The sequence below is a fragment of the Myodes glareolus genome, chromosome 10 (assembly GCF_982192425.1).
Source record: "Myodes glareolus chromosome 10, mMyoGla1.1, whole genome shotgun sequence".
NCBI classification, from domain to species: domain Eukaryota; kingdom Metazoa; phylum Chordata; class Mammalia; order Rodentia; family Cricetidae; genus Myodes; species Myodes glareolus.
In genome coordinates, this window is record NC_142035.1 from 834,541 (window position 1) to 847,480 (window position 12,940).

At 51.4% G+C, this 12,940-nt stretch overlaps 1 protein-coding gene across 1 annotated transcript in view; it reads right to left on the bottom strand.

Moving 5' to 3' along the window:
* Positions 1 to 4,293: 4,293 nt before the first annotated feature.
* The window catches only part of Col20a1 (collagen type XX alpha 1 chain), a 34,253-nt gene continuing 25,606 nt past the window's right edge, over positions 4,294 to 12,940 (bottom strand). The window contains exons 23-36 of the mRNA XM_087910898.1: positions 12,519 to 12,677; positions 12,370 to 12,447; positions 11,691 to 11,777; positions 10,704 to 10,757; positions 8,742 to 8,837; positions 8,614 to 8,667; positions 8,466 to 8,519; positions 7,986 to 8,039; positions 7,026 to 7,097; positions 6,372 to 6,407; positions 6,225 to 6,291; positions 5,980 to 6,150; positions 5,476 to 5,553; positions 4,294 to 4,519 (exon numbers count right to left, since the gene is read on the bottom strand). Of these exons, the coding sequence (XP_087767024.1) occupies positions 5,480 to 5,553; positions 5,980 to 6,150; positions 6,225 to 6,291; positions 6,372 to 6,407; positions 7,026 to 7,097; positions 7,986 to 8,039; positions 8,466 to 8,519; positions 8,614 to 8,667; positions 8,742 to 8,837; positions 10,704 to 10,757; positions 11,691 to 11,777; positions 12,370 to 12,447; positions 12,519 to 12,677 (1,056 nt within the window). The 3' untranslated portion in view covers positions 4,294 to 4,519; positions 5,476 to 5,479. The remainder of the gene's footprint in view (positions 4,520 to 5,475; positions 5,554 to 5,979; positions 6,151 to 6,224; positions 6,292 to 6,371; positions 6,408 to 7,025; positions 7,098 to 7,985; positions 8,040 to 8,465; positions 8,520 to 8,613; positions 8,668 to 8,741; positions 8,838 to 10,703; positions 10,758 to 11,690; positions 11,778 to 12,369; positions 12,448 to 12,518; positions 12,678 to 12,940) is intronic.

Consider the following 12,940-nt stretch of genomic DNA (forward strand, 5'->3'; position numbering starts at 1 on the left):
ACCTGAGCCTCTCACAGAAACGCTTGTGAGAGTGGTAGACACTTCCTTCCCGCATCCCTTCCTCCACTGATGGCCCTGGTATCCCCTATTCCTAGAACAACGTCTTCTTGGTGATTGCAGCTGACACCCTTCCTGCCATGCCATCAACTAGGGGAGTCCCTTGTCTCCCCAGTAAACTAAGATTTGGGCGCAGAGCCAATAGATAACTCACCCTATAGGGTGGAGGTGGGCCCACTGTTACCATAGCTCTTGGGCACTGGTGCATTTCCACCAGAAACATCTGAGAGTCCAGGGTTTTATACTCTGGGCCTCCTGCCACCCATACAGATTGAGATTCATTGGCACAAAGCTGGTCCTGAAATTGTCCTGACCTTTGCGGGGGGGGGGGGGGAACATGGGGATCCCTGGTATGTGTCCATGGTGTGCACACAGGTTTTTACAGAAGCCACAGGAGAACACCCCTGGGCTCCTGCTGCTTGATTCTAGTCTCTCCTGTTTCAATCTGCAGAAAAATGCCAGTTGCAGCTCCCCAGATTGATTCGCTGACCCACAGCTGGAAGCATACCGCTCAGGACACAATGCCAAGGGGAAGGGTGGAATTGTCAGGCACTGGGGTTTGTGCTGGGATTTAGGTGATTTAAAAAACATTCTCCATTTGGATGTGCTGTTTACTCTCGCTGTTTGCAGCTAGGAGTTTCCATTACTTTAATCCCTGCCTGACATTTCTTGCTATTTGCTGGTCTCACGGGTGACGCACAGATAGAATACACAGACAATCAGCGTGTCTGCATACTTCTGACTGTAATTGCCTATGTCACCAGTACCCAGAAGTTACTGCTCTCCGCAGAGTGTATCCATTTCTGTGTCTAGCTTGTGTGGGTTCCGTCCTGTGGGCTGCACTGCCTGGCTTCCTCTTCTCAGCCTGCTGAGGATTCATCTGCTTACCGTCGACAGCCAGTTCTCATGTGCTCACTGTGTGGGTACTACACCATTTATCTGCCCATTTTCCCGCAGTGAACATTTGGGTTGTCCCCGTTTGCCACTGTGTGAGAAGTGCTGCTGTGGAGGAGTTATGGTCTGCAAACCTATCTTCTAACATTAGGAGGGAGATGCATGAGGATGAGGGGTTCAAGGTCTCCCTCAACTGCATTTCGAGAATGAGGTCAATCTGGGCTATGTGAGACTTCGTCTTTAATAACCCACCATCACCAACAACAAAAAGCATATCTAGGGCTGGGAAGGCTGCTCGGTGGATGAAGTATTTGCCATGTAACCATGAATACCTGTGTTCAGATCTCCAGCACCCATGTAAAAGCCAAGAGTGGTGGTGGCCACCTATAAACCCTTCAGACATTTCCTGCATTCCCCTCAGGCAGGCAGCCAGGGCAAACGGCAAGTTCCAGTTTCAGTGAGTAATCATATCTCAAAAAATAAGAGGGGGAGGCAATAGGAATCAGCCTCCTGCCACCACGAGTCACAGGCACACGTGCATGTGCGCGCGCGCGCACACACACACACACACACTAATGATAATTATAATAATTAAAACATATATTACATGTTTCTATTGGGAGAATACACGAGTCTAGAGAAGACTTGAACACCATCATTTCCAGCTGGGCCAGGTTAGCGTTTCTAGAACCTTCTCTAACACAGCAGAAGCATGCTTACTCTGGTCAAGCCGGACCATGAGCCCTTGCCACACTAAAAACAAGTGTGACAAAATTCAGGACTGGGTTAGCAGCATATTCCCTGACGACTGAGAAATCAACTAGAACGCCAAGTCTTAGGTTTCAATGGAATTTGGAGAGTGCCTCTTCCCTTCAGTGAAGCAGCAATTTCTGCCACACTGGGAGATTATTGTTTAATATGTTCTATCTCCTCCACAGAGGAAAGTCCGATCTATCAGCCACTTTGGACACCTACTCTGTTAGTTCTTGTTCTAGAAGCTGCTCCTTGCTTATAGTAAATAACTGTGCTTCAAAAGCCTTCTGTATTGATGAGAAACATCACTATGCCTCCCCCTCCTGACAGCCCACCACCCTGCTGCCCTTGGCAGCAGTTCAATAGAATAATCTGCTGTGTGGCTGCCCAACACAGAGGGAGGTCGCTGTCCCTCTATTCACAATGTCCCCACTCCTTTGCAGAGGTCTCCATATGTCTGCTGGACTCCCTCCCAACAAAAGCTTCTTCCTGTGAACTTCAAAGCAGTTCTGTGTGTTACACCTGGAAGCATTGTGGTTCTTAAAATATCCTTTGTCCTAATCCTTGATGTGAAATTTCCTCCTCTGCCCTCCCACCTCACTGCCACCTCAGATTCTTATTGTCTGCAGTTTGGGCTGTAGGTTCTCACCAGGAAGGATTTCCTGATGGCTGTTCCCACTGTCTTTGCATCACGGACATGTCTTTGTATGACACAGAGGACATATCTCACAACCCACTCACCAGCGCTCACAGCTCTGCCATCGGTCTGAGATCGGACTCCTTTCTCTGATGCTCAGATTTTCAAAGCATTGTCACCTCCAAATACCAGTGCTCCATGTACCATGCCTCTTCCCTCCGGGGCTCGCCATGAGGCTGCTGTCGTCCAGGTTCCCTGCATCTCTGCTGATCTGAGCTCCCGGACACTTCTCTGATCCTGCAGCTTGCTGATGGTTTCAACAGCGCTCTCGGCTCGCAATGTCTCCTGCTGACTTTGCTTCTGTTTCTTTTCCATATACAACCCTTCCAGTTGGCCTTCCTTCATATATTCCTGTGTTTTTGGGCTTTGTGTCATTAATATCCTTCCTCTCCTCCGTGGTGCATCATGAGTTTTAAAAATTAATAGACCAAAGAAAACACAAGTTCCTCTTTATTCATTTGTCTCCATGTTTTTTAACCTCAGCTGCTTCCTCTTCCTTGTCAGGAACCTAAACTTGCCTAACAATGCTGTTCATGATTGAAGTGTGAATGTACACCTGTGTACATGTATATATGTGTTTTATAATGTATGTGCATGTGTGCAAGTCCAGGAGGAAACTATCCATTGTCTTATGACAGCTTCTTGAGGACCAGTGCTGCACACATGTGCAAACACATATATACATACAGTGACACCTGCACATACAAAGACATGCATGCACATATGGAAATACATGCAGAGGGACATGGAAACATGCATGCATGCAACATTGCATAGAAACACGTGCACATACAGATGTGCATGTGTGTACAGATACATGTGGGCACAGAGACAGATACGTATGCAGGCATTAATACACACATGTACCCACACACATTGAGTTGTAGTACTATTCCTTCAGTCAGTGTCAAACATCTCTTGTTCCTTGTTAAAGATTTTACTCTTCCCCCAGTGATTGTTTTTAACCTTCCCCATCTTTGTTTCTGGATTTTCCTTGCTTAGCTACACGGATGGGAGCAGTGGCCCAATTACTTACTATTTGTTTAAAAAGTAAATAGAAGTCCCCGACTCAGTTGGGCCAGGATTGGGAATACGGGTGCCATGAATCCATGTCATTCCAGTCCCTTGTCTGGCATGGTGGGGTAAGAGAGAAGGCTTACATGCTCTCTCTGAGGGTGACGAGAGACCCAGAGCTGAGGTGCTATTGGAGGACAATTTGCTCTGAAACCCTGAAGACAAGAGACCAAAGATACGAGGAGCCAAACACAGAGACTGAGGGAAGTGAAGATAATCTGGACTTCTTAGATGGAGGACAGGGGCGAGACAGGGCGGATGGGTTTGCTAGTACCCAGAGGCAAAGGGGACCAAAAGAGACAGTGGGGCTGAAGTGAGGACACTGTTCTGAGGGAGAGACACTGTTGGGATAGAACCCTGGAAAGAGCCAAGTGGATATGGCATGTAAAAGCCCTGGGGTAGCCGTCATAGACAGCCTGCTATGCTCAGGGGTAGCCGTCATAGACAGCCTGCTGTGCTCAGGGGTAACCATTGTAGACAGTCCGCTACGCTCTACAGTTGGCAGGAAGTCTGTATTTTACCCTTGAAGTGACAAGGAACCCTGAGACGTGGAAGTCATGAGTAGGTTTGTGTCCTAATGGGGTGAAGATGAGCAGGCACTCATCCACTGCCTTGGGTGGAGAATGAGAAGGGGTCAGTGCAGGATCCAGGCTGAGCCTTGATGAGGCCCAGAGGAAGGAGTCTGGGCTTTGAGGAGGCCCGAGAATTCTGGAGAGTTTTAAATGAGAAGTAACAGGAGTGGTGGGGGACAGCGGTGGGAACAGCGGTGGGGACAGTGGTGGGGACAGCTCTCAGCAGTGACCACACAGACGCCTCACTTGAGCTGATGATGAGCAAGCAGAGGTTTATTTGAACTCTGAAGTGTACAAAGAAGGGACTTGAGAGGCGCCACCCTTCTCCCTTCCAACTCCCGCTGCTTCAGGGTCTTTCTTTGGTTTCCCTCTCTGTCCCTTGAGGACACTGCCGTTCTTAGTGTTGAGACAAAAGATATGGATGATGGTGTTGGGGCAGTACAGGGTGATTTGAAGTGGCAGAGGGGAGGTCCTGCCAAGAGAGAAGAGCAGACACAGCTGGACTGTAGCCTAGGAGACCGTGACCCGGCCTCCTGGCACAGTGAGTGCAGGCTACCCCAGAGAGGCAGAACTTGAGGTCCCTACACACAGGCTTGTGTTGTGACATGGAAACAGAGCAGTCTCCAGTCTCCTGAGCAGGGGCAAGGCTGTCATACACACCCAATCCTCCAGTTTGTTCATTTGGTGGCTCCCCACTCCCCACTGCCACCCCTTTCCATCAGACATGCACCCAGCACCCCGATTCCTTGTGCCTGCTGAGTCTGCTCCCAGATGCCTCCAGCTCCATCACCTTCTTGAGGACAAGAAGGTACACTCATCTGAACGCATGTGGATCCATCTGTGCCACCTGCGCTCACTGCCTTCACCTGCACTTGTGTTCACAGAACTCACCTGTGTTTATCTGTATTCATGCCCACCTGTGTTCACTGTACTCTATCTCCCACATGTGTGCCCAGAAACACCTCCTCAGGCAGGGTTGCACACAGAAAGTTTGCTTGGGACATCCAGAGGAAAGAAAGAGGCCATCTGGTGCTGCCCCCTGCCCCCTGGTCTCAATGGTATCACCCACACTCAGAACCCCCAAAGCACTGTCTCGGACCTCAGGAGCACTCACCTGGCCGGGTGCTCACTGGAGTGCCTTTCTGAGTTCCAGTCTCTGTAACCCCTCCTCCCAGGTCCATGAGCACCCACACTCCTGCAGCTCAAACCTCTGCTCTACCCTATTGCTCCTCCACACTCGCTGGCCCAGTGAGAGTTTGCAGGGCAACCAGTTTTACAGATGCAGCTCCACCCCACTCTCACGGCCAGTGCTTCTGAGATGGAGCCAGCACCATCTCCCGCCCTCTCACTGTGCAGCCCAACCAGGTATCCTCTACTCGGGCTGTTCCTCCTTCTTGCTCCATGACTAGCAGGATGACGAAAATTCACCTGCTCACTCCAAGGATTCTGGGATCTTCTCTTCCTGCAGCCTAGCGCTGCCTGTGTGGCTGATGGCTGCAGGCTCACCTGAGAGGAAAGGAGGACATTGCAGGATCAGGGAATGTAGCAACTTCAGCTTCCTGTTCTCTGCCCTGTCTGTCCAGAGGGAAGCAGGGTCCTCTCAGCATAAGCATGAGGCTCAGCCCTTGGCCAAAGGCTGAGCATTAAGGACAACAGTACATTAGGTCTTTGAGCCCCAAGCAAGTACCTTAGTGTGGGTTCAGTGGCCAGAGTAGAGATTTTACTTCTAAATGAGATGGGGTCACCTGGAGGTGGGGTCACCTGAGGATATCCCAGGCTGTTCCTGGTTCATTAAGACAACTTTGCAGTAAAGGGATTGACAAGAAGGAAACACACACACTCCACACACTCACGTGCACACACACTTGCGCGTGCAGGGAACCAGCCACTGTCTACTTCTAGGATCCCTCCCAAGAGCAGAAAGTCTGTTACTTTGGTACTCAGGATGGTGGACATGTCCCCCGTCTCCACGAAGTAGATCCTCCTTATGTGATCCGGGAGACTCTACAGACCCAGGTCTGCCTGACTTTGCTGTCTCCACCATGAAGGGCATTGGGGGCCGGGCGTTCTCATAGAGGAAGGAATTCAGCTTCATCACATGTGCTGGAGAAGAAGACATTAGTTGGGGGCCAGCCTCGCCGGTGAGGATGAGGCAGGGCAGGGTGGGCGTCACTCACTCTGTATGGCTGACTCGCAGGCCTGGCTCACCAGCTGGAAGATGGTGGCCAGGGACTGTGGCTCTCCCTGGAAGGAGGACATGACCTTGGTACCCATGGCTGGTGCCGATAGGGAGTCCCAGTGTCTGGAATACGGCCATCACCCACCTTCTCTCCTCGTTCACCTTTGGACCCTGGTAGGCCCTGTAGCAGGGGGTAAAGGAAAAAAGCTATCAGCATAGGGACAAGGCGCTGTGGGCATGGTAACATGCAGCAATCTTGACTCCACACTGATGCGGTGCCAAGGCCCCAACCCAGCTACCAAGGTCCAGGAATGTATGTCCTCAGCTCCCACCCAGAGGGAGCAACTGAAGCTGGACATCCACATCAGGAACAGTCCCAAGTGGATCTGGGAGTGATCTCAAAGAACCTATCCCCAGCTGTACATTTTGTGCTGGGGGTGGGGGTGCGGGCAGAGGTTCCAAACAGCTAGAACGCTGCCTTGAGAACAGACCCTCCCTTGGCCTGGGCCAAGAACTTCTACGCATCCTGCTTCTTCCTTTCCATCATGCCCACATACGGAGCCCACTTAAGTAAGGGGCCCTGAGCTGCTGGAACCTTACTCCTCCTGATTGAAGGCTAAGGTGGTCTCCCAGGGAGCTAGATCCCCCAAAGTCAGCTGCTGCCTCCTTCCAATTCTGTACCCCCATGGAAGCTAGGAGAAGCTCTGGACAGGCAGATCTTCAATCATGGAGCCCCTGAACCTGCGCTTGCACCATCTCCATCACTTGGCTGCCTTGCTGGAAGGTAGGGGGTACTTACTGTGGGCCCCACTGCCCCTGGGGGTCCTCGCTCCCCATTGGTGCCTCTGGCCCCTGCTGAGCCCTGGAATCCCTGTAAAAAAAATACAGCTATCAGAGTTTAGGTCCCAAGGAGTCTGTTCCCTTCCCCAGACCTGGTTTGATATCCAGGGTTCCAATTGCCCTGCAAAGTTAACCCTAGCTGCTCTCAGACCTTGCCCCCCTTTCTCCATCAAGTTTCAGGTCCTGTCCCCAAACCAGTGTCTATGACAGATCTCAGCTCTTCATCCAGAGCTAAGAGCAGACCCCTCCAGCCGCTCCTCCAGCACCCAGAACAAACACTACCTCTGTTCAGTACTTGGTACAGGCATCTGACCCTCACTCAGCATCCAGGGTAGACCACCCACCCCTCACCCAGCTGTCCACTAGTGTTTATGCTGCACTGAAATGCCCCCTGAAACACAGTGGGCTTCCCCCAACCCTGGAGAGCAGTCCTTGCAGTATATCCCAGTAAGTCTCGGCTGCCGGCCTGAGGTACCCTCTCAGAGGTTCACTGGGTACAAAGCTCAGGGTGAAGAACCCCTGGGATTCAGGCAGGAAAGTCTCAAGGTGAGGAAGCTCCAGCTTTTCTGCAGGGTCACAGGGCTGCCTTTGATGTCCCTGCTGCTGTAACAGCTGTAGGAACAGCATGACTGTCTAGCTGGTCTAGCCGGGCTAGCCGCCCACCCGGACCAGGCCGTCAGGAGTCCTGGCACTCCCGCCCTGGAAAGTTAGAACCTGCTCCAGGGGCAAAGGTCTTTTCTGGGGTAGAGTTGGGGTGCTCCCAGGTACAGACACTCAGACGTCAGCAGAGCCCCGTGGAAGGCCACAGCAGGAACAAGTCCCTCCTCTAAAGTGTACAGTAGCAGGTGACGTTCAGTGCCTTTCTCCCAGACTAGCTGTCCAGCGCCAGGGAGCCTCGAGGAGTCCGGGCAGAGCCTACCCTGGGGCCAGGTGGTCCAGGCAGGCCAGCAGGTCCCTCCAGTCCCCTCATTCCCTGGTGGGAAGAGGAGGGAAATACTGAGATGGGGGCTTATATCTGCCCTTGTTTTTTATGGTGCCCACCCCAACAACCGGAGATACACTATTCTCATTGGTGATTCTCTCCTACAAACGTGATGCCATTTGGGTCCAAGTTAATACTGTCCCTAGAAGGTGACCCACCCTGAGAAGGTGGGATGTACAATTGCCCCTCCTCTGATTAGAGGAGCTCTCTCCCTTCACCCCACCTCAGGGCGACACTATTTATCGTTAGTGTGGGCTGAGATAGCTTTCTTCCTGGACAGACCTTAAGGAGTAGGGAAATGAAGCCCCAGGTGGAGGAGGAAGCCTTTCCACCTCCTCACTCCCCATAGCCTTTTTCTCTAAGGCTCCACCTGGGCCCACTCTCTCCCACACATTATCCCAGACCTGGAGTCAGTACCTTTGGTCCCTGTAGGCCAGCTTTTCCGGGGATGCCTTGCTGGCCAGAGAGGCCCTGAAAGGGAACAAAGATAGTCCACCAGGCAGGGGCCATCATCATATGCAGGAGAGAGTCCTACCATATCCCCACCATCACCCTGACCCGTTACCTGCAAGCCTGGGAGTCCATGATCTCCCTTCTCTCCTTTGACTCCTGGGGGACCCTGGAGGAGAAGATGAACTGAGAGACAGGGAAAAGAGACAAAACAGAAGAAGATGGGTGCAGAGTAGTACCTACCATGGGTCCCTGGACTGTGCGGCCCTGGGTCCCCGGTGACCCCTGCTGACCTCCAGGGCCTTCAGGTCCTGTCTGTCCAGGTGGTCCTGGCTCTCCCTGGAGACACAAGAAGCATTGGAAGAACCGAGAAAGCATGTCCCCTGTCCCTTCGTACTCACTACCTGCCCTCAGCACTGTCCACCACCCTACGGTTTTCATAGTAGGTCACAGGTACCTTCACCGGAGAAGAAAAGTCCCCTTGTGCCTACCCTGAATGGATCCTGCTGGGATGCAGTCTGTAGGGCACAGTCAGCCCCTGGCCACTTATCCAGAGCCACAAACAAGCCAAATTTGAGTCAGGATTTGAAGCCAGTTCTTCTGCCTCACCCCTATTCAGTTCTCCTATCCTGCTCTGGTTTCAATGGGACTTGGAGAGGAAATGTGCCCAGATATCACCGAGCGAAGAGAAGGAACTTAGTGGGCTGCTACACGGGGGCAAAAGGGCCATCTCCTTAAGCTCTGACACTCAAACACCAGATTCAGTTCTCACTAGATATCCAAGCTCTAAGGGACGGTGACACCAGACATATTTAAACTGAGCTTAGGGAGAAATACTTCTAAATTGTTTTTTTTTATTATTAAGCAAATCAGTGTTCCAAATAGGATACAGCAAACTGCTCAGTCTTATTAATGCACAACTATAAATAAAATAGTGGCATACAGAGCAGTGCCACATACTAAACAGTGGTGAGGGCTATCACCATGCTGGCTTCATAATGATGCAAGAGTACTTAGCATGTGGGAAAACAGTAAAATTAATAGTAAGTTGCTTCAAGAAGAAAATTGCTTGATTATGTCCATAACCACTGAACAAATAATACATTTTATTTACTGTCTGTTTGATTTGTTTTTTCAAATTTCAAATAAATTAGGATTAAAGGAATCTTGTTATCACATGAAAATGAATATCTGTTTTAGTGTCTGAATTGGCGCTGCATTTAATGAATTACTATTAAGCCAAGACATCTGTACTATCACATGACACCATTTGACAGAGCTCCAAATTAATGGCCAACTAAGAAAAAGAAACCAGAGTTATAAACATTGGGCAGGAGAAGAAAAAGTAACTATGTAGGTGATCTTATGTGATTCTAAAAAACATGGATATAAAATATACCACAAATAAGATTTGTAAGAAGCTTGGATACAAAAGTAACCTTCAGGGAAAGAACCTGTGCATAAACCACAAGAGAAGCTGTAATGAGAACAAAGATGGCCACTTTCGCTAGCAACAAAAAGAAACAATATCTAGACATGAACCCGAGCCTGTCAACAAACAGGATGCCATGCTCCTGGATGAGAAAAATGCAAATTCTGCAAGTACCACTTCTTCCTAAGTACAGTTCTAACCTGAACGGTTCCAATGAAAACACCAACTGTATTTCCCAGTCTAAGGACAAGCGAGTTCTACATTCCACAGCGAATCAGCAAAGAGAAACAACAATGTTCTAGAGAGGACCAGACTGGGCTAGCAAGATGGCTCAGTGGGTAAAGGCACTCACTGCACAAGTCTGGTAACTTGTGAGTTCAATCCCTGGAACTCATGTAAAGGTGGATGGAGAGAGCAGACTCCACAAAGCTGTCTACAGAGGGGGATGAGGAGACAGTTGAATAACTAGGCAATCTGGATGAACCCACTGGATTTCCAAGCCTCAGTTTCCCCACCTGTGCCATATGGGTGATCCTGCCTATGAAGAGCAAATATCCACAAATACTTGGTTCAGGTGCAGATGTCTAGCAGGGGATAGGGGAGCCCAGAATAATCCCTGATTTTCTTGTGATGTCAGACCCCTGCTTATCTATGGTGGGGAGCCCTTTCACCTAACAGAAGGCCATGCAGCTGTTCCCTGTGCTCTGAAAGTGCAGGGTCTTCCCGCTGCACATCAGACCAAGCACACGGCTCTTGTACTTCACAAGACCCACCTTGGGCCCCGGGTGTCCCTGCTGTCCTGGAGTGCCATTCCTTCCAGGGAGGCCCTGTAAAGATACAGACAGGACTGAATACAACCCCATCATAATCCTCAGTTCCACTCAGCCCCCCCCCCCCCCCCGCCGATACCCAGCCTCCTCCAGTCCTGGACTCCTGTCTGTGTTACTGGGAGGAGCAGAATCCTCCAACATCAAAGATGTCCTTACTTCCCTCCCCTTCATTGCTGGACACCCACTGGATTCAGGCAGATCTGAGGTCACACCCTGGGCCTATATACAATGAGGCCTGGGATTGGCCAAGTGCAAAGTAAGTGCCCCTGATAGGCGTACTGTGACCACTGACTGGGGGAGCACTGCCACTGGCCAAAAGCCTTGGGCTTGCAAAGGAAGGACCAGAAGGGCTTATGGTGCTGCCTAACTCCTTTCCAGTATCCAGGGCAGAACTGCCTGCAAGGCTATGGCTCACAGTTTGCCATATCATAGCCCACCAGCCACCACCAGCACAGTCCTAGAGACCAGCGGGACCTGGGCTCATTCTGTCAGGACTATCGAAGAAACTCTTGATTTCCTGGCAGAGAAAGGACAGCATTTGCCCACAGATGGAGGACATATAAAAAAGAGAAAAGCTCAACCAGTGTTGAGGGGTAGCCAGACTGGGCTTCCGGGCCCAATGGCCACAGAAGAAGCACAAGGAAGTCTACCCTCCGTGTAACACGGCTGGGGAGGGCTGCTGGTCCTCTGTGTAACACGGCTGGGGAGGGCTGCTGGCCCTCTGTGTAACACGGCTGGGGAGGGCTGCTGGCCCTCTGTGTAACACGGCTGGGGAGGGCTGCTGGCCCTCTGTGTAACATGGCTGGGGAGGGCTGCTGGAGGGCTGGATTTCCTGAAAGCTGGTGTCAGGTGGTGTGGGAGGCCCATCAACCACTCTGTCTCCGCCAATGACAGCAGAAGTCCCTGGTCATGCCCAGGGGAGGAACTCACAGGAGGGCCTTGGGGCCCTGGTGGCCCAGGGGTCTCAGATGAGCAGGCACAGGAAGAAGGGAAGGCTGGACATGTCTCTCCATCCCTCTGGAAGAAAAGAAATAATTTGCTCAATGGACCCCCCCTCTTGATCTCATCTGATCTTAAGACCCAGCGTGTCCAAAGGACACCTGACTCCAGGGAGCATCTAGAGTCATGACCAGAGGTAGGGCAGGTCAGAATGAAGGCTGCTAAATCCTGTGTGTGCAGCAGGCTCTGTGTGCCCCTCTTGGATACCCAAATGAGCGCTGTATCTCCTTTTTCCTGCTCTTCTCTCAGGCTCCCTGAATAGCCAAGTTCAGCATGAGCTCTCAAGAGACTAATGAGGATAAATAAGTCCCCAGAAGACGTAGGAGGGCTCCACAGCCTCCCTGAATGAGCTTCTGCCTGGGCCTATAGCGAAGGGGGAGCAACTTCTCCTTAGAACTGACCAGGGACTTCTAATTGACACGTAGCTGTTATAAGTGGAATAGGGATGTCCTGCACGTGTTCCCTTCAGGCCCCTGACCAGCTCGTCCAGAAAGTCTGCTTTTATCTCTCTCAGCAAGGGTCTAGAGAGGCCATCTACGCAGACTCTGTGGCCCTTAGTGGTTCTCTCGCAGGGCCAACGGACAGTGTCCAGGACCTTGGGGCCACCTACCAATGCAGGAAGCTCACAGCACTTGTCCTTCTCTGCCCAGGTGTCACTGCACACGATTTGCAACATCTGGAGCTGGAACTGTGTAGCAGGGGGAAAATCAGCATCATAGGCAGAGTCCACCCGCCCCATGAGACAAGGCCCAGACTCACCGTGGCCGAGCTGCTCCGTGGCCCTCTGGCCTTGGCTAGCCTCCCTAGTGCGATGAAACCAGCTGTGGGTGGGCTGCCAGGATCCCCAATAGGCCGCTCAGCCACCTTCCGACAGTCCACGTAAAGTCTGACCTTAGAGTGGCCCACAGCCACATGGACCTGTAGAAACCATAGTGAGTTTCCCACCCCACACCAGGACAAAACCAGATTAAGGGAACCCAGCACATAGGGCCTGGGGTCAGATCCCGATTCCACTCTGGGACCTACTGGGGCCTCAGCTTCCCCAGGTGAAGTTACTGCAGGAGCCTCCCAAAGAGAAAAATTTGCTCTCTGACCCAAATTAAGAAGGGAAAGTCATAATATGGGAGCATCAGGGTCAAAGGCCCTGGATGGATCAATGCTTGATGCTCAAGGGAGACAAC